At 47.7% G+C, this 21,541-nt stretch overlaps 1 protein-coding gene across 12 annotated transcripts in view; it reads left to right on the plus strand.

The window, feature by feature from the left end:
* The window catches only part of LOC120446622 (myosin light chain kinase, smooth muscle), a 41,415-nt gene that overhangs the window by 3,664 nt on the left and 16,210 nt on the right, over nt 1-21,541 (plus strand). For 6 of the 12 annotated variants that reach the window (XM_039627667.1, XM_039627677.2, XM_039627669.2 and 3 more), the window contains 5 exons: nt 42-526; nt 678-769; nt 1,121-1,333; nt 1,399-8,780; nt 9,171-15,480. In XM_039627667.1, coding sequence (XP_039483601.1) covers nt 42-526; nt 678-769; nt 1,121-1,333; nt 1,399-8,780; nt 9,171-15,480 — 14,482 coding nt within the window. Of the gene's footprint in view, nt 1-41; nt 527-677; nt 770-1,120; nt 1,334-1,398; nt 8,784-9,170; nt 15,481-16,067; nt 17,947-18,007; nt 18,791-18,977; nt 19,731-19,892; nt 21,513-21,541 lie in introns of those variants that run through there. The other 6 variants (XM_039627673.2, XM_039627671.2, XM_039627675.1 and 3 more) reach the window with 6 other exon arrangements.

Below are 21,541 nucleotides of genomic sequence, written 5' to 3' on the forward strand. Positions count from 1 at the left end.
TGTTAGGAATTATTAATTTTATAATATTTAATATTTTCCAGCTCACCTGGTACAGAAATGACCGAAGAGTGTGCGCGAACGACCGCATCACGGAGATCAACGAGGGCACCTTCCACTACTTGGAGATTAGTCCCGTGACGCTGGACGACGGCGGTCAGTGGATGCTCATGGCGGAGAACTTTGGCGGACGCAACTCCTGCCTGGGTAATCTGAACGTCCTGGTGCCAAAGGCCTACAAAACACCCGAGTTCGTGGAGGAACTGCGCGCAGTGCTCACGGAGCAGGGAACCGTCTCGTTGGAGTGCAAGGTGGTGGGTGTGCCCACGCCCCATTTGCGCTGGTTCAAGGACTCCAAGGAGATCAAGGCTGGCGACATCTTCGCCCTGACCGCCAACGCAGATGACCCCACCTCGCTGGGCACGTACACGTGCGAGGCGCGCAACTGCATGGGCGTCAACTACTCCAGCTCCAAGGTGCATGTGGTGGGACGCGGAAGTCGCGAGGGATCCCTCAAGCCAGCGGACAGGTGAGCAACGATTTTATTACTCATACGCACTGTTGACTGTTGAACGTTTCTCTTACATTTTATATTACATTTATTAATTACTATTAATGGGATATTTAAAAGTCCATCAAATGGTATTCCTAATTATATGGATATTTTTATCTTTCCGCAGCGTGGCAAGCAATGCTCCGCCTCCGATATTCACGAACGAACTGCGAGACATGAGCCTGCTCATTGGGGAGACCATCATTCTCGGCTGTCAAGGTGAGCACTCGGAGTCTAGTGGATCAGCGGAGATCTCCTGCTGGCAGCGGGCCAACGTATTTTTGTTTATCTTCTCTCGGCCACTTGGGCGTGCTGGCGAAAATTGGTCCAATTCTCGCCGGCGCTTGTTGTTTTTAGATCGTGCTCTAGAAACTTGAACTCGATCGCACGATTCGGAATGCCTCGAATGTTGAGGTGGGTCATCAACATTTGCGATCAAAACAAAACCGCTAATTGCCCGCCAGAGAGAAGAAAAATAAAAAGGCAAAAAACAGGCAGAGATCGGTGCTCGAGCAGATTGTTTACATGATCTCAGATGATCTCACACCTGATCTTTCCTCTATTCCGCAGTGGTGGTGCCGCCGTGGCCGAAGAGCGTCTGCTGGTACAATGCGAGCGGTCGCGTGGAGACCGCCGAGCGGTACAAGCTGATCGAGGACGGTCTGGGTGTCTACATGATCGAGGTGAAGCCATCGGAGTCCTGCGATGCCGGCGAATGGAAATGCGTGGTGACCAGCTTCGATGGCAGTAAGGGCATTTCAACGTGTTCCGTTGCCATGGACAGTGAGTGGATTGGATTTATCCTATATAACAATACCATACCTTTATTAAATCATGTGTTTTTTTAGTACCCAGGAACTATCGCAAGCCCAGGTTTATGGAGAGTCTGCGCGCCGTGCTCACCGAGGAGGGACTGGTGTCCTTCGAGTGCAAGGTGGTGGGCTTTCCCACGCCCATTCTCAAGTGGTTCAAGGATGGTCATGAACTGAAACCAGGCGATGTCTACCAGCTGACGGGCACCAACTCATTGGGCACCTACTGCTGTATTGCGCGTAATTGCATGGGAGAAACCAGCAGCACTGCCGTCCTCACCGTCGAGGACATTCAGAACCAACTGACCGACGAGGAGCGATTGGTGTTCACCGAACAAAATCAGAACCATGCGCCTAAGTTTCTAACTGGACTGAAAAGCACGGATGCTAAGATCAACGAACCCTTTCAGTTCAAGGTGGTGGTGAAGGCCACTCCGGATCCAGTACTTTCCTGGTTCCGCGACGAGCTGCCCATCGATCCGAACGAAAGATATAACCATTATCGGGGTGAAAACGAAGACTGGCTGCTGGACATTAAGTCCGTGGAGTTTGTGGATCAAGCAGAGTGGAAGTGCGTGGCCGTGAACGACTTCGGCACCAGCATCACCTCCTGTTTCCTGAAGCTGCAGATCCCACGGCACTACAAGAAGCCCCGCTTCCTGGAATGCCTGCGCGCTGTGCTCACTGAGGAGGGAGCCGTGAATCTGGAGTGCAAGGTCATCGGTGTTCCCCAGCCCGCCCTAAAGTGGTACAAGGATGGGGTGGAGCTGAAGCCGGGCGACATTCACCGTATTATCTCTGGACAGGATGGCACCTGCTGCCTGGGCACGTACACGTGCGAGGCGAGGAACTGCATGGGTATCGTTGCCAGTTCGGCCTCGCTGCTGGGCTTCGAGGATGCCCAAAGAAGCCAGCAGCAAAAGAGCGAGCAGCTCCACGAGAACGAGCTGCAGAGGAACTACTCCCTGTCCACCATCCAAGAGGAGCGCACCTCTCAGCTGTACGAGACGCCAGTCGGTGACATAACCATCGATGAAAAGGGAGACGTGTCCTTCTCCTTCGATGGCAAGGAGGTATCGGTTTCACTCTACGAGACTCCCGATCTTACGGAGGAGGAAGCCCTGAAGATTGTGGAAATGTATGCCGATCAAATCTCGGAGCATGTCACTGAGCACAACATCGTCGAGCTGCCACCTCTGCGCTTCGTCAAGGAGACCTCGCAGTCGGGAAAACTTCTGATGGAAGCGGTGGTCATCGACATTTCACCAGAATATTTCACAGTCGAGGACGATATGCGAACTGAGGCTGATATGGATGACATTTCCATAAACGAGATCACGGTACACGGCTCTTCGGGAAGGGAAGATCGAGTGGACAAAGAGACTGAGGAGTATGTTCAGCAGTCCTTTGACAAAATGGAGGAGGAACTATCGCTATCGGCTCCAATTCGAAAGCGAAAGAAGTCCAAGCCCACGGAAACAGATGAGTTCTTCAGTTTATCCAAAGCCTCCGCCTCTGGCAGTCAAGGTGAGGAGGAGACATCCGAATTGCAAACCTTTGCCAGCGCCCAGATGTCCGCATCACAAAAGGCCGCCTCTGGGGCACAAAGTAGTCCGGAGAAGGACAAAGATTCAGTGGCACCGCCCAAGCGTAAGAAGTCGAAAAAACCCACAGACACCGATTCCTCCAAGACCACTGAGGATGATGCTCGCCTGCAGGATATTTCCGGTGCAGTGGGCGACGGACTGATGGTAACCCCATCCTCCCATGCAAAGGCTGTTACCGATGAGAATGAGATTAATAAAAATCTGATTGCCCTCGTGCCGCTCGCAAAGTTGCTGAAGGTTATTGACAATCATTTGAGTGCCGTCGAGAATGAGGTGATGGAACAGTCCACCATGATGATGACCCCGTCGGCAGCGGATCAGAGCATAGCCATCATCCGCAACATAATCGATCCCATCAAGCAAATCGAATCGAAATTAAGGGTTTACTCTGGTGAGACTCAAATCGACGCCCTCATCCAATCGATGGATGAGGACATCCGCCGACTGCACTTGGGTCTCCAGGTCATTGAAAAGTGCGTGGAGATCGACGAGACTGGAGCCACGCTCATCCAACGCACCAGTGTCTGCATCATTGACAGCGTGGCCGAGCAGATGAAGAGAGCGCTGGAGGAGCTGAAAATCGTTAGCAGGAAGTTCGAGTCGGAGTGTCTACGCGCCCAAATCGAACTGACTGCCGATGACATCCAACAGGGATTAGAGATCACGCAGGGCACAATTAAGTCGCAGGCTCTTCTGCAGGAGGCGCAAGAGCTGGAGGCAGCAAAGCATTTCTCGGAAACGGTGGAAAAAATGCAAGAAGTACCCGATTCCGTGTCTTTTGCCACCATTTCGGAGGCCAATCTGCCCAGCGAAGCAAGCGCTCTTAAGGAGATTTGCCAACCGGTGGCAAAGATTCAGGAAGCACTGGAGCGCGTAGAAATGGAACTATCGCTGGAGGAGTCCGAGGAGCAGATCTACAAGAAAGTGCACCAGAAGGTGCTCGAGAGCATTGTGGAGCCGATTAAGCAGCTCCAAAACACACTGCAGTCCATTGAAGATAAGACGGAGTCCCTCGCGGGATCCGAGTCAATTGAGCAGAAAATAAACATGGCCATTCTGGATATCGTTACGCCACCTCTGTTCGAGCTCAAAAAGGGCCTAGAAGTAATCCTTAGCGAAAAATCAGGCAGTGTGGAGGGTGGAATGCTGACAGTTAGCACTGTGGAATCGATGGTGCCCCCCTTGCAGGAGATTCAAAACGGCCTCGCGCAGCTGGGACAAGAACTGGAAAGTGGTCAGGACCATGTGCCTCAGGAGCAATTGCGATCGGAGCCAGCTTTGGGTGTGGCTGATACCCAGAAACTATTACAATCATTTGCCCAGGCTGTCTTACATTTTGAGACGAACATCGAGAGGATCTCTGCCCGCCTCTCCCCTAACGTTAAGATTCGCTTGCTGAACCTAAAGGATGAACTGTCAGCTTTAATAGGCTCGATTTTGGAAAGGGAAATAACCGGACATCATGTAGAATTGCTGGACAGGCTAAAGCGACCCGTCGATGAGCTAAACTACTGCATCCGTCAGACGGAGGTCAAGAATATGACCGGTTCCTTAGCCGACTTGATTGAACCACTGAGTATGTTGCAGGAGAACACCCAAAAAGGTCACCAACGTTTGCTGGTCGCTCGGGAACCCGACCAGCAGGCTCTCCAGACCCTGGACAATATACGCAGCCTCATCCGCAACGTGGTCATCGATATAGAAGAGCACGAGTTTAAGATTCTGCAGCAAGAGATTCAGCAGGATGAGGAGCAAGCGTCGCAGCAGCAGGACAAGTCATTCAGTGCCCTGCGGAAGGTACTGGAGACTAAGGTGTCCTTGGAGGAAGCAGTTGCCAACATAGAAACCCTGCAGGAAGCGTTAAACAAAGTAAGCGAAAGCCCCAAGGCTTCCGAACGAGTGAAGACCTCCTCAAACGAAGCCCAAGTGTACCTTCTGCGTATCCTGCAAATTGCTAAAGGACTGGCGACATTTAGCGAGGCAGAGACAACACTCGACGTCAACGAGGCCAAAACAACTAGAATTCTCTTCGAGTGTGGCAAAAGTTTTGCTGACTTGGCTAAAGCCCTACACACTCCCGAATCCTTGACTGAGAGTGAATTCATAAATGCACTGAATCAGTTTGGTGACATTGTTGGCCAACAAAAGGAAACAATGGATGAAAAACTATCCATTGCCAGTCCGCTCTCCAGTCTGATTCATGTGCTCCAAAATTTGAAGCCCCCGAGAGCTTCCATGGAGGACTTATCCACCTTGGATGATGTGTCAGTGCTTAAGTCAGCCGCAGAGTCTTTGCCCACTGATCCGGATGCGGGTGTGCCCGCAAGTCCAGAGAAGCCATCGACTGTGGCTGTTCTACTGTCTGACTTGAACCAGGGAATCACATCGGTTCTTTCGCATTCCGAAGATCCTGACGTGGTTTCGCTATCGGGACCAGCTGCTCAGCAGGTACAGGCAGCCCTCGTTAAGATGCAAGAGCTGCAAAGTAGCTTGGCAGTGGTCCAGGAAACCCACCTGGTGGAAGCGGCTCATTCCATGTCAGAGGCCAGTCAACAGGGAACATTCGCCGAGGCGCTCTGCAGTTTGGAGCGCTGTGTTCTTCAGGTGGAGGAGTGCATGGCCCACAGTGGCGTCGAGAGTTTGACTGATCTGGAACTGTCCAAGCTTAAGACCTTGGCCACTCCATTACACGATGTGAGGCAGTACTGCGAGCAGATTGATGTGCAACTCCTGGAAAATGTCACTGATATTTCAACGCAGGGAGATATCTCTGAACTTAAGAGCAGTGGCCATCAGCAAACCGTATCAGATCACATCCAGGAAGTAGCCGTCGTGGAGGAAGAGCCACAAGTGGATGTATTCGATATACAGCAAGGTGTCGCCAGTGGCATCAAGCAATTAGAAGCCTGTCTGGAAGTCACCCAGACGGATGCCAATAAAGAGCTTCAGCAAGTTGGCAAAATAATGGAGCAACTGAAGTCAGATCTGGAGAACATACAGATTGCCCTTGTCACTGATACCGTTCAACAGGAAACCGTTCTGGCCCAAGCGGAAATAGCTCGCACCATGTTCAGATTGAAGGAGTGCTTGGTGCACACTTATGAGTCTGGGTTGGTGGACTCCTTGGAGAACGTGGAGAGTGCTTTTGAAGACATACTGCTCTCGTTGCCCATTCTAGAAACGCAGTTGGCGGAGGAAATGTTCGTCAAAATCGAAAAGGCATTCGCAAACTTTGTTGTCTACTGTGAGCGCCCAGACGCTGTGGATTATCAAAAATTAAAAACTTTAAAGCAACCTATTGAAGGTCTAGTAAGCTCTATTGGAACTGTAGCCGCTCAGCCCACCGTAGATGTCGAAAAATCATCTTCGGTTGTTGTTCAGCTTCAGACTAGTTTAATGGCTGCTTTTCGAGGTATCAACGATATCAGCGAGCAGATTAGTAACGAAGTCTTAGGTGGCCTTTTGAAGACCCAAAGCAGCTTAGTGGCTGTCTTTGATTTTATTGAGGGCAATGACAATACAATTCGTGTCATAGAACTGTTGCAGGAAATGGATTCTATTACTGCGGAATTGAAGGCATTGTCTGAAATTCATGTTGAGCCCACAGTGCCAATCGATATAGGCATAATTATTGAAAATGTTTCGTCCGGAAAAGCGTTCCTTGCCGAAATCGTGAAAGGACTTCGATCCGATAGCCCGATATATAATCTTTTGATAGATAAATATACGGATGAAATCGCGGAACTAGAGGAAACTCTTGTGCAAATCGAGAATGAAATCCTTTCTCAACCCCAACTCACTCAGATAACCACTAAGCAGTTTGCCCTCATAGATGCACTGCAGCTGCAGATCAGTAATCTTCAGGAAAAACTTAACAATTTGAACGTGTCTCATGCCGAACTTCAAAGTCAATCGGATGTCTCCTCACCTGAATCAGCCTTGGAAACTGACATCGATATTAAAGAGGGATCAGGAAGCCAGGAAGACGTTGAACCCGAGGCTAAGAGACCCAAAATTTTGGAATCCGAACAACAACTGGAATCTTTCAAACAATCCGAAACTCAACAAGAAGGACCTCAGAAAACTGTTGATGAAACCATGAAGGAGATTGAAGCCGAATCAAAGCTACAAAACCAAAGTGAGTTATCTGCTCAGAAAGAAGATCAGAAGGCAGATAAAATATCTGAACAAGAAATACAACAAGATAGAGAACAGCAATTGAAAAAAGAGGGTGATGCTGAGGTAAAACCAACTGAAGTTGTGCCTCAAAAGGCATCACCTGAAACTATTTTGGAAGCTCTAACCGAAAAATTATCGCAATCTTCTAACAATGCTATGCAAAATGAAGCAGTTAAAACAATCATGACAGAAAGCCAAGAAATTCTTGATAATATTGATAATATCGAAAAGGTTTCAAAGTCAATATTCAAGTTAAGGGAACACATTGTTCATACCTATGATGGCAAGCCACCAGAGGAACAGACCGAGAAGGAACTCGTTGAAGAACTTATTGAATCCCTCTTCGAAGCCTGTCCAGAAGCCACTGAGCACGTAATTCTAACCTACATTAAAGAAATTAAAACCAACATTATTTTGACAAAAGCGGCAATACAACTTATTGACGATAGCAACATGTTCACAAAGCCGTCTCTGCTAGTTCCTAAGCTGGTAAATCTTGAAAAACTTTCAGAAAAAACTCAGTCGATCAAACATATTGATAAGTCATCGAAAGAAATGATTAGCCTGCAACAGAATTTGATGGATATATTTATCATATTTGATGACCTTCTTGATGAAAGAACAGAAAAAATAAATCCGAAAATAGAAGAAATCAAAAAAATACTGCTCAGTGAATATGACTACATTGAGAAAAAAGTTGGACAACTTCACACTGCTGTGGTTAATGGAAAAATGCAATTCATTACTGAAAAGATTCTTAATATTTGTGAAGATTTTAAGGAAATTATTGAAAGTCAACACAAAAATAAGGATGCATCAGAAGATATTAAAAAATCAGAAACTGAAGATGTGGTTGACCATTCAATCGAACAAAACCTTTTGGAGGAACCCCAGAAGCTGGAGATTGATCCCGACATTAAATCAGGCAAGGAGGATTCTTTAGATGAATATATATTCGATAAAGAAAATGAGTTGGAAAATGAGAAACAAGAAGATGAAGCTGTAGCAATGGAGTCAAAGAAACCAGAAGTATCTGAGGTCGTAGCTGAGAAGATATCTAAAGAAAAGATTAAAGAACCAGAGATATCCGAAAAATCTGAAGTAACTGACACTGAAGTTAAGTCAGAAAAAGCCGAAGCCTTGGATAAACAAGCCCTAGAAGAAAAGCAACTAGAGACTAGTGCACAAAAGCAAGCTGATCAGGATGTCGAACAGAAGTCCCAGATACCAGAAGTATCTGAGGTCGTAGATGAGAAGATATCTGAAGAAAAGATTGAGGAGCCCAAGAAAGCTGAAGTAAAGGACACTGAAGTTAAATCGGAGAAAGCCGAAGTCTTGGATAAACAAGCCCTGGAAGAAAAGCAACTACAGACTAGCGCACAAAAGCAAGCTGATCAGGATGTCGAACAGAAGTCCCAGACACCAGAAGTATCTGAGGTCGTAGCTGAAAAGATATCTGAAGAAAAGATTGAAGAACCCAAAAAACCAGAAGTAAAAGACACTGAAGTTAAATCAGAGAAAGCCGAAGCCTTTAATAAACAAGCCCTGGAGGAAAAGGAACTAGAGACTAGTGCACAAAAGCAAGCTGATCAGGATGTCGAACAGAAGTCCCAGAAACCAGAAGTATCTGAGGTCGTAGCTGAGAAGATGTCTGAAGAAAATATTGAAGAGCTCCAGAAACCTGAAATAAAGGACACTGAAGTTAAATCAGAGAAAGCCAAAGCCTTTGATAAACAAGCCCTGGAAGAAAAGCAACTACAGACTAGCGCACAAAAGCAAGCTGATCAGGATGTCGAACAGAAGTCCCAGACACCAGAAGTATCTGAGGTCGTAGCTGAGAAAATATCTGAAGAAAAGATTAAGGAACCCAAGAAACCTAAAGTAAAGGACACTGAAGTTAAATCAGAGACAGCCGCAGCTTTGGATAAACAAGCCCTGGAAGAAAATCAATTAGAGACTACTGCACAAAAGCAAGCTGATCAGGATGTCGAACAGAAGTCCGAGAAACCAGAAGTATCTGAGGTCGTAGCTGAGAAGATATCTGAAGAAAAGATTGAGGAGCCCAAGAAAGCTGAAGTAAAGGGCACTGAAGATAAATCAGAGAAAGCCGAAGCCTTTGATAAACAAGCCCTGGAAGAAAAGCAATTAGAGACTACTGCACAAAAGCAAGCTGATCAGGATGTCGAACAGAAGTCCCAGATACCAGAAGTATCAGAGGTCGTAGCTGAGAAGATATCTGAAGAAAAGATTGAGGAACCCAAGAAACCTGAAGTAAAGGACACTGAAGATAAATCAGAGAATGCCGAAGTCTTGGATAAACAAGCAGTGGAAGAAAAGAAACTAGAGACCAGTGCACAAAAGCAAGCTGATCAGGATGTCGAACAGAAGTCCCAGAAACCAGAAGTATCTGAGGTCGTAGCTGAGAAGATATCTGAAGAAAAGATTGAGGAGCCCAAGAAAGCTGAAGTAAAGGGCACTGAAGATAAATCAGAGAAAGCCGAAGCCTTTGATAAACAAGCCCTGGAAGAAAAGCAATTAGAGACTACTGCACAAAAGCAAGCTGATCAGGATGTCGAACAGAAGTCCCAGATGCCAGAAGTATCTGAGGTCGTAGCTGAGAAGATATCTGAAGAAAAGATTGAGGAGCCCAAGAAAGCTGAAGTAAAGGGCACTGAAGATAAATCAGAGAAAGCCGAAGCCTTTGATAAACAAGCCCTGGAAGAAAAGCAATTAGAGACTACTGCACAAAAGCAAGCTGATCAGGATGTCGAACAGAAGTCCCAGATACCAGAAGTATCAGAGGTCGTAGCTGAGAAGATATCTGAAGAAAAGATTGAGGAACCCACGAAACCGGAAGTAAAGGACTCTGAAGTTAAATCTGAGAAAGCTGAAGTTTTGGACAAACAAGCCCTGGAAGAAAAGCAACTACAGACTAGCACACAAAAGCAAGGTGATCAGGATGTCGAACAGAAGTCCCAGAAAACAGAAGTATCTGAGGTCGTAGCTGAGAAGATATCTGAAAAAAAGATTGAGGAACCCAAGAAACCTGAAGTAAAAGACACTGAAGTTAAATCAGAGAAAGCCGAAGTCTTGGATAAACAAGCCCTGGAAGAAAAGCAACTACAGACTTCTGCACAAAAGCAAGCTGATCAGGATGTCGAACAGAAGTCCCAGAAACCAGAAGTATCTGAGGTCGTAGCTGAGAAGATATCTGAAGAAAAGATTGAGGAGCCCAAGAAAGCTGAAGTAAGGGGCACTGAAGATAAATCAGAGAAAGCCGAAGCCTTTGATAAACAATCCCTGGAGGAAAAGGAACTAGAGACCAGTGCACAAAAGCAAGCTGATCAGGATGTCGAACAGAAGTCCCAGAAACCAGAAATATCTGAGGTCGTAGCTGAGAAGATGTCTGAAGAAATGATTGAAGAACTCCAGAAACCTGAAGTATCTGAGGTCGTATCTGAGAAGGTATCTGAAGAAAAGATTGAGGAACCCAAAAAACCTGAAGTAAAGGACACTGAAGTTAAATCAGAAGAAGCCGAAGCTTTGGATAAGCTTATCTTGGAAGAAAAAGAACTAGAGGCTAGTGCACAAAAGCAACTTGTTCAGGAGGGAAAATCTCGAGAAGATATTATAAGGACATTGAACGAAAGGCTCACAGCATTATCCCAAGCAGTAGGCTCTCCTTGCGATGACATTTTGACAGAAAGTTATGAAATTGTCAATAGCCTTGAAGATGCTGTAGGGGTGGCAAAACTTTTATTAAAATTAAGGGACCATATAGTACACACCTACGACGGAAAAACAGAAAAAGATGTAAAAGATAAAGAGCTCTTCGAATCATTTATTGAATCGCTGTGCGAAGCCTCGGTTGAAGCAGCCGAGAAAGTAAAACACAATTACCTTAAGGAAATTAAAACCAATGTGATTTTAACAAAAGCAACTATTAAACTAATCGACGACTGTAATATGTTTACCAAACCGTCCTTATTAATCCCAAAACTTTTAAATTTGGAGAGAGTTGCCGTAAAAATTCAATCAGAAACACATGTTGATAAGTCATCGGAAAAAATGATTAGTTTGCAACAGAGTTTAATGGATATTTTCGTAATTCTTGATGACTTCCTAGATGATGAGACGGAAATTTTAAAACCAAAAATTGAGAATATTAAAACAACCTTGCTCAGTGACTATGACTATATTGAGAAAAAAGATGAACCACTATTAACGGCTGTAATAAGTGGTAAGATTAAAGTTGTTTCGCAAAATATTTTAACTATTATTGAAGAACTTAAACAATTGACTGAAAAGCATGATCAAAAGTTGCAAGGCGAGTCAGAAGCAGAGGCAGACAAATCCCAAGACGCTCTAGGGTCCGAAATTGTTTCCGAAAAGATTACTTTAGAGAGGGCAGAGGAAAGCCAAAAGGAGGAGGTCAAGGACTCTGAAGCCAAACCTAAGAAAGCAAAGGTTTTGGAGAAGAAATCAATCGAAGAAGAGAAATTGGATGAAAAGAAGGAAAAACAGGCGGAGTCCACTATCGACAATAAATCCCAAAAGGCTCAGGTGTCCGAAATTGTTTCCGAACAGGTTACTGAAGAGAAGGCAGAAGAAAGCCAAAAGAAGGAGGTCAAGGACTCTGAAGCCAAACCTAAGAAAGCAAAGGTTTCGGAGAAGAAATCAATCGAAGAAGAAAAACTGGATGAAAAGAAGGAAAAACCGGCGGAGTCCACTATCGACAATAAATCCCAAAAGGCTCAGGTGTCCGAAATTGTTTCCGAAAAGATTACTGAAGAGAAGGCAGAAGAAAGCCAAAAGAAGGAGGTCAAGGACTCTGAAGCCAAACCTAAGAAAGCAAAGGTTTTGGAGAAGAAATCAATCGAAGAAGAAAAACTGGATGAAAAGAAGGAAAAACCGGCGGAGTCCACTATCGACAATAAATCCCAAAAGGCTCAGGTGTCCGAAATTGTTTCCGAAAAGATTACTGAAGAGAAGGCAGAAGAAAGCCAAAAGAAGGAGGTCAAGGACTCTGAAGCCAAACCTAAGAAAGCAAAGGTTTCGGAGAAGAAATCAATCGAAGAAAAGATACTGGAGGAAAAGAAAGAAACACAAACGGAGTCCGCTATCGATAACAAATCCCAAGAAGCTAAGGTGTCCGAAATTGTTTCCGAAAAGGTTACGCAAGAGAAGGCAGAAGAAAGCCAAAAGGAGGAGGTCAAGGACTGTGAAGCCATACCTAAGAAAGCAAAGGTTTCAGAGAAGAAATCAATCGAAGAAGAGAAACTGGAGGAAAAGAAAGAAACACAAACGGAGTCCGCTATCGATAACAAATCCCAAAAGGCTAAGGTGTCCGAAATTGTTTCCGAAAAGGTTACGGAAGAGAAGGCAGAAGAAAGCCAAAAGGAGGAGGTCAAGGACTCTGAATCCAAACCTAAGAAAGCAAAGGTTTTGGAGAAGAAATCAATCGAAGAAGAGAAACTGGAGGAAAAGAAAGAAACACAAACGGAGTCCGCTATCGATAACAAATCCCAAAAGGGTAAGGTGTCCGAGATTGTTTCCGAAAAAGTTACGCAAGAGAAGGCAGAAGAAAGCCAAAAGGAGGTGGTCAAGGACTTTGAAGCCAAACCTAAGAAAGCAAAGGTTTTGGAGAAAAAATCAATCGAAGAAGAAAAACTGGATGAAAAGAAGGAAAAACCGGCGGAGTCCACTATCGACAATAAATCCCAAAAGGCTAAGGTGTCCGAAATTGTTTCCGAACAGGTTACGGAAGAGAAGGCAGAAGAAAGCCAAAAGAAGGAGGTCAAGGACTCTGAAGCCAAACCTAAGAAAGCAAAGGTTTTGGAGAAGAAATCAATCGAAGAAGAGAAACTGGAGGAAAAGAAAGAAACACTAACGGAGTCCACTATCGATAATCAATCCCAAAAGGCTCAGGTGTCCGAAATTGTTTCCGAAAAGATTACTGAAGAGAAGGCAGAAGAAAGCCAAAAGAAGGAGGTCAAGGACTCTGAAACCAAACCTAAGAAAGCAAAGGTTTTGGAGAAGAAATCAATCGAAGAAGAAAAACTGGAGGAAAAGAAAGAAACACTAACGGAGTCCGCTATCGATAACAAATCCCAAAAGGCGAAGGTGTCCGAAATTGTTTCCGAACAGGTTACGGAAGAGAAGGCAGAAGAAAGCCAAAAGGAGGAGGTCAAGGACTCTGAAGCCAAACCTAAGAAAGCGAAGGTTTCGGAGAAGAAATCAATCGAAGAAGAGAAACTGGAGGAAAAGAAAGAAACACAAACGGAGTCCGCTATCGATAACAAATCCCAAAAGGGTAAGGTGTCCGAAATTGTTTCCGAAAAAGTTACGCAAGAGAAGGCAGAAGAAAGCCAAAAGGAGGAGGTCAAGGACTCTGAAGCCAAACCTAAGAAAGCAAAGGTTTTGGAGAAGAAATCAATCGAAGAAGAGAAACTGGATGAAAAGAAGGAAAAACCGGCGGAGTCCACTATCGATAATAAATCCCAAAAGGCTCAGGTGTCCGAAATTGTTTCCGAAAAGATTACTGAAGAGAAGGCAGAAGAAAGCCAAAAGAAGGAGGTCAAGGACTCTGAAGCCAAACCTAAGAAAGCAAAGGTTTTGGAGAAGAAATCAATCGAAGAAGAGAAACTTGATGAAATGAAGGACAAACCGGCGGAGTCCACTATCGACAATAAATCCCAAAAGGCTCAGGTGTCCGAAATTGTTTCCGAAAATATTACTGAAGAGAAGGCAGAAGAAAGCCAAAAAGAGGAGGTCAAGGACTCGGAAGCCAAACCTAAGAAAGCAAAGGTTTTGGAGAAGAAATCAATCGAAGAAGAAAAACTGGATGAAAAGAAGGACAAACCGGCGGAGTCCACTATCGACAATAAATCCCAAAAGGCTCAGGTGTCCGAAATTGTTTCCGAAAATATTACGCAAGAGAAGGCAGAAGAAAGCCAAAAGGAGGAGGTCAAGGACTCTGAAGCCAAACCTAAGAAAGCAAAGGTTTTGGAGAAGAAATCAATCGAAGAAGAGAAACTGGATGAAAAGAAGGACAAGCCGGCGGAGTCCACTATCGACAATAAATCCCAAAAGGCTCAGGTGTCCGAAATTGTTTCCGAAAATATTACTGAAGAGAAGGCAGAAGAAAGCCAAAAAGAGGAGGTCAAGGACTCGGAAGCCAAACCTAAGAAAGCAAAGGTTTTGGAGAAGAAATCAATCGAAGAAGAGAAACTGGATGAAAAGAAGGAAAAACCGGCGGAGTCCACTATCGACAATAAATCCCAAAAGGCTCAGGTGTCCGAAATTGTTTCCGAAAAAGTTACTCAAGAGAAGGCAGAAGAAAGCCAAAAAGAGGAGGTCAAGGACTCTGAAGCCAAACCTAAGAAAGCAAAGGTTTTGGAGAAAAAATCAATCGATAAAGAGAAACATGATGAAAAGAAAGACAAACAGAATGAGTTCGAATCCCAAACGGCTGAGGTTTCCGAAATCGTTTCGGAAAAGATATCTGAAGAGAAGGCAGAAGAAAGCGATAAGGTGGAACTTAAGGACTCGGAATCCAAATCTAAGAAGGTCTCGAAGAAGAAATCTGCTAGCGAACCAGAAAATACAAAGGTTGTCGAGGTAGTTTCCGACAATATATCTGAAGAAAAGGCCGCTGAAATTAAAACTCTCGAAATTAAGGAATCAAAGGATAAGTCTAAGAAGTCAACGGTACAGGAGAAGAAACCAGTTGAAGACGAGATCCGGGGTATAAGGGAGCAAAAACCAGATGGAAAAGCTGACGAAGAAAAGAGTCAGGTGCTCGCTTCTGTTCCTGTAAAGCTTGAAGCTGAAAAAACAGATCAACTTGGAGCAAAGAAACCAACTGTTCTGAATGAAGAACTACTGATTGCAAAACGAAAGCCGCATGAAGCTGAACAAACAGCAGATTCTATTAGCCTGCAAGCATACAAGTCCATGGACTCCGAGTACAAGGACCGAAAGGAATCGCGAAGTGCCAAGCGGAAGCCAACTGTTGACATCCAACTAACCAACCGAAACACGGCGTCTGGCAGCGACCTCAAGCTGACTTGTGGGCTATCGGGTCACGAGATGAATGTGCAGTGGTTCAAGGATAAGTGCCCCATCGAGAATGGTGCCAAGTACAGGAGAACATTAAACGACGGACTGTCGTGCCTTGAAATCAAATCGGCCGAACTGGGTGACTCTGGCATTTACCGCTGCATAGCGTCCAATCAAAATGGAGAAGTCGAAACTAGCTGTCTTGTGACTATATACGAAGCACCTTCAAGTAAATTTGGCACTCCGCCCATATTTACACGCAACATTAGAGGTAAGTGCCAATTGTGCCCCATCTACCTAGTGATCCAATGCCCGAGTTTCAAACTTAATTACTGCGAAATTGCTTTGAATTCGCATTATGCACCTTGCATTTGCATCTGTAAATGTATATATATATATATAGTAGATGTAGTATAAAGCTAGTATATAGGAAATTAGTTCGTAAGGCTAGAATAAGTCGCGCACTTTATGATGTGTCGGGCGTATTTGCTTCTTGACTAACAAATCGATTCGCACTTTCGGTTCGCAAATATGGCAAGTGATCAATGATAAAGGTAACCGGTGCACTTTATCATCGCATTTAAATAGAACCCCCCACAAAAATAGCTAATTAAATTCGAATGGATGCGGTGCACACACTTATATAATTTCGTTTACTCGTCTGCATTCAATTAAAAAAGTGCCTGGTATTTAAATAGAATCGCATTTTGGCAATCAATGTTGCATGCGTGTGTGTGTGTGTGTGCGACATCGGCAGCAAACAAAACAGAATTCGTAAAATTGTTTTTAGCATTAACAATCGATTTTGGGGGACTAGGATCGATTCGAGAAGGAATGGGTTTTCGAAATTTTCACCACGTTCGGTGACAGTCGTGAATCTTCTATTGCATCGAACGGACGTCTCACGTCCTAAAAATTCTCGATCGAACCGTTGCGGGCCATATATATTGATTCTCACAGTCATACATATACGACTCGGACGGATAATATTATTTTCGGTTCTCATTTACGAATTATATCCTTCCAAAACCGAAAGAGACCGTACGAAAACGATCCGAAATGGGAGAAACAGAGAACGGAGATATCGAGCCACGTGCCTCCGCCGAACCGGAGGCGGCATCCGCCCAGGATACCCTGCAGGTGCCAACGCAAAAGAAGCGCAAGCTTAAGTCCCCAACTCCGGGAAGTCTCCGCGGACGCAGTGCCACGCCCATTCACGGCCGGAGCCAGACCCCGTTTACGCTGTACATGACGCGACGCAGTGCCACGCCGTCGACATGGCGCAGCATTACTCCGTTCCTGAAGCGCGAGGAGAAGGAGAAGACTCCGTTCGAGCTGGGAAGGGACATCAAGAGCCAGACCACCTGCAACATCGCCGTCTTCGATCGCGCCCTCGTCATGGATATTTCCGAGCCGTTGGATGTGCAAAAGCCCGTGCGTTACATAACTTCCGATTTGTCGGTGATCGATCGCGCTGCCGTAATGGATGTGTCCAACGTTGAGGTTATCTACGTTGTGGAGGAATACGAGGAGGTCGAGGAGGAGGAAATCATTGAGGAGGTTAAGCCAAAGAAGAAGGAGAAGAAGGCCAGGAAGCCGCGCACCCAGCGCAAGTCCATTGACAAGGACATGAGTCCTTCCGGAGCCGAAGAAGGCGACGATTTAGGTGATTTGGGCGATGACAGAGAGGACAGCGTTGACCTGGACGACGGCGATGAGCCGGTGAAGAAGGGCAAGAAGAAGGCACCGCCCAAAAAGAAGGAGAAGAAAGAGAAGTCACCCAGTCCGAAATTGACCTTGAAACTGGAGATAGGTGGCGGTCAGAAGGCCAGCAAGAAGATGTTCGAGCAACAGCAGCAGCAGGCCAAGCCGCCTCCAAAGAAGAGCAAGATGGTGCTCCAGATGGAGGAGCAGGCAAAGGCAGCTGCCAAGGCCGCCGAGGAGGCAGCAGCGCGGGCCAAGCCCAAGGGCGAGACCTTTGAGGAGCGCCAGAAGCGTCTCCAAGCCGAAAAGGAGGAGCAGGATCGCCTGGAGGCCGAGCAACGGGCCCTGGAAGAGGCTGAAGCTGAGGCGGAGGCCGAGGAGGACGAGGAGGATCCATCTGCCATCGGCGAGGATGAAGATGGCACTGAGGCCGGATATGGTGACGAAGATCAGGATCAGGATCAGGTAGACGCCGAAGACGATATCGAGGCTGAGCCCGAAGAGGATCCCAAGAAGAAAGAGAAGCGTCGCGGCAGCGACTCCTCCGACGACTTTGTCCGCCCCGATCCCCACGAGGAGGAGCGCTGGCAGCGCATTGCCGCCGTCGAGGGCGAGGAGTTCATGCAGCAGATGCGCAAATACAGCCAGGCCAAGCGGGTCAGTGAGAAGGAGCGCGATGCCGACTGGCAGCGTCGCCGGGAGCAGGCTCGCAATCCCAAGTTCATCAATTTCCTGTCCGACCGAGCCGTTGAAGCCGGACAAAGTGTGCGCCTGGCCTGCGCCGTGGATGGTCCCGAGCTGTCGGCTAAGTGGTACCACAATCGCAAGCAGCTGGAGCGCGATGGTTGCCATCGCATCATCAATAACAATAACATTCTGGTGCTGGAGGTGCTTAACACCACCATCTTGGACTCCGGCGAATATTCGTGCGTGATCTCGAACCAGAACGACGAGACGAGCTCGTCGTGCATAGTGACCATCTACGAAATTTTCAAGGACGAACCCAAACCCCCCTCCATTCAGTATATCAAAGGTATTTGTCCGGGCATCGCGATAGCTGACCACTCTAAGTGCTTAAAACTTGCCCATTTCAGAGTACTACCATCTGCGCGACGATGAGCTGACCATCGAGTGTCGCGTGCACGGCTATCCACGACCTGTGATCACCTGGTGGCGCGGCTGCTTCCAGGTGAAGCCCAGCTACAAGTTCACCATGCTGGAGGAGGCGCACGGTGTGTGCAAGTTGCTCATCTATAAGCCAGGCAACAAGGATGGCGGTATCTACACTTTGAAAGCCATTAATTCCAGTGGCGAGGTGCAGATCAACCACACGGTCGAGGTGGCCCGTAACCTGCACTACCACGTACCCGGCATCTTCCATGCCCGCGACAAGATCCAGCTAGACAGCTTGAAGCAGGCCAAGAAGGCCATGGAGGAGGCCCTCAGGTCGAAAGCAGACTCCGACCAGAGGCGGGCCGAGGCGGAGGAAGAGCAGGCGCGCCTGCATCCAGTGAAGGCCACGCCAGAGAGATTGGTGCCCGCCAAGCAGAAGCTGGCCTTTGCCACGCAGCTGCGTGACCGCATGGCGCTCGAGGGGTCGACCATTAAGTTTGTGGCCACAGTGATTGGACCCGAGCCCAATACCCGCTGGATGAAGGACGACAAGTGGGTGGTGGTTGGTGGCAATATCAAGAATCTCTCCGAGGAGGGCAAGGCCATCCTGGAGGTCGGCAATGTCACATCCGCCGACTCCGGTGTCTACAAGTGTGTGGCCAAAAACGATCTCAGCGAGATCGAGACCTCCTGCTACTTCAAGGTGTATGCGGCACAGGCGGATGGTGATGAGTCTGAACCCATTTTCGCCCTACCACTGCGAGGTATTTCAAGCCCATTCCATATAGAAATCTGTGTGTGTGCTCTGTGGCCAAGTGTTATCGGTTACACGATCCTCAAAAAAAAAAAAGACCCATGTACTTCTGTGTGTCCGACGTTTGGTGTTTTGTTGCAAATTGAGGTCGATCGCGTACGAAAATAGCCAAATTGATTGATTGACTTTGTTCTCAGATGTGTATCATGCCTCGCAGAACGATCTGATTCTCGATACGAAGGTGCGCGGCAACCCCCGCCCTGAAATCTCGTGGACCAAGGACCAGATACCCGTGGTGCTCGACGATCGTGTGGTTCAGATCGAGCACTTGGACGGCATTTGTGAGCTGATCATCAACAAGCCGACGATCAATGACAACGGAATCTATGTTTGCGTCGCCAAGAACAAACTGGGCAGTCAGTCGACCACCCACACGGTTGTCGTCGACACCACCCACACCTCGCGCCGATCGAGCATCCTGTCAGCCATTGCCATGCAGGAAGGAGGAGGAGAGGCCGCCGATGTCAAGGCCAAGGGCAAGAAGAAGAAGAAGGAGGATGAGCCCGAAGGCGGCGATGGTGGCTACGAGCGTCGCAGCCGGATGCCAGATCCTTCGCCCAAGCAGATGCTGTACTTCACGGTCAACCTGTCCAATCGGTACGTGGCGGAGGGATCCAAGGTCAAGTTGCAGGCTGTCATCGGTGGTCCGCAGCCCATGATCAAGTGGTTCAAGGACGACCAGAATGTAACGTATGGACCGAACATTCGCAACGGGAACCGCGACAGCTTGGCGGTGCTGGAGTTCACCAATGCCAAGGCGGAGGACTCTGGAACCTACTCAATCGTGGCCCAGAATGAGTCGTGCAAGATCACCACCTCTGCCATGCTGCATGTCTACGAGACCAAGGTCAACACGGATGTGCAACCCGTCTTTATTCGCTCTCTGAAAGGTAAGATTTTTGGTATTGGGTATCGGATGAGTGTGTTCGTGATCGATCGATTCATCTATAATTAGCAGTGTGTACAATTGTGCAATGCCAGTGACTGCAATCATTATGCAATGCTATTTTGGCAATGTTTTTATGTAACCAGTCTCGGTGTTTCTCTCTCAGAGACCTATCACCTGAACACCAACGAGCTGATCCTGGAGACAGCTGTGAGGGGTCAGCCTACACCGGCGGTCCAGTGGTTTAAGGACAGCATTGAAATCCAGAGCGGCGGTCGCTTCCAGATCATCGAGCACCAGGATGGCACCTGTGAGCTCATCATCGATCGGCCGGATAACAAGGACTCCGGCAAGTATGTTGTCAAGGCGGAAAGTCGCGCCGGCAAGATGGAGATCTCGCACTATGTGCTCTTTGAAGGTCAATCCCATCACATTGCCGAAAATATCCACGGTGTGTTCCATGCGGACAAGAGCCTGTTGCGTCCCAAGGAGGTGGAGAAGCCGGTGGAGAAGAAGCCAGCTCCTGCTGCCGAGCCGGAATCCGAGGCTGAGGACGGCAAGGCAAAGAGGCGTGCCAAAAAGGAGGAGGACGACGGAGCCTCCTCGGCCTATGCCACCGACTACGCCTCCGATACCGCCAGTTTGTCGAGCAAGCGTCGTGAGAAGAACATCGCTATCCACTTCAGCACCTCAATGAGAGATCGCGTGGTGGCTGAGGGCTCAAAGGTGAAGATCTCATGCTTCTTGGAGGCCAAGGAGCCGCAGGTCAAGTGGTTCAAGGACGGCGAGCAGATTCAAAACTCACCAAAGATCAGGGGACGGTACAGTGAGGGTTTGTGCCTGTTGGAGGTCATGAGCGCCACAGCGGAGGACAACGGCGAGTATAAGTGCTGGGGTCGCGACGAGACTGGAGAAGCATCCACCTCATGCCGACTGGAGGTTTACGAGAATCCCGGCACAGGTGATGTTCCACCCACCTTTACGCGCAACATCAAGGACACGATGCACGGCAAGATTAACGAGCTGCAGCTGGACGTCCATGTGCGCGGTCTGCCCACTCCCGCTGTTACGTGGGTGAAGGATGGCGTCAAGATTGAGAACAGCGAAAAGTACCAGCAGGTGGACCACGATGACGGCACCTGCGAGCTGTTCATCAGTCGCCCGAAGGCTTCGGACAGCGGCAAGTACGTGTGCCAGGCGGAGAATCGCGAGGGCAAGACCGAGATTGTCCACATGATCACAGTGGAGCCACGTGTGAGGGCACCTCGCATCTCGCCGCCCAGGGAGGGCAGACCTCCACGTCCGGGCGGCGATGAGGAGGCACCTGCTGCCGGAGAGGAAGGAGCCGAAGGCGCAGCTGAAGGTGAGGGTGGCGAGAAGCGCCGCAGGAAGCCCAAGCCGGATGAGGAGGAGCAAACCAGCTCCAGACGCGAGGTTCCACCGCCTCCCGATCTAAGGAAGCGTTTGTACTTCCGCAACTTCCTGTCCAACCGCACCGTCAAATCGGGCAGCAATGTCAAGTGGATGGTCAACATCGATGGACCAGAGCCCACTGCCAAGTGGTTCTTTGGTGAACAACCGATCGCCTTTGGGCCGAGGAGCAAGATGTCCATGCAGGACGGCATCGCCTGGTTGAACCTGGTGGGAGTCACAGAAGAGGATGCCGGAGAATACACTTTGCGGGTCCGGGGTAGCGAAAACGAAATCGTGAGCACTTGCAACTTGTTTGTGTACAGCACGGGCAAGGCGGAGGTGATTCCGCCCACATTTGTGGTGGGCATCAAAGGTAGGATTCTCTATGTGATGGCGGGTACT

Source organism: Drosophila santomea, chromosome 2R (assembly GCF_016746245.2).
Source record: "Drosophila santomea strain STO CAGO 1482 chromosome 2R, Prin_Dsan_1.1, whole genome shotgun sequence".
NCBI lineage: Eukaryota > Metazoa > Arthropoda > Insecta > Diptera > Drosophilidae > Drosophila > Drosophila santomea.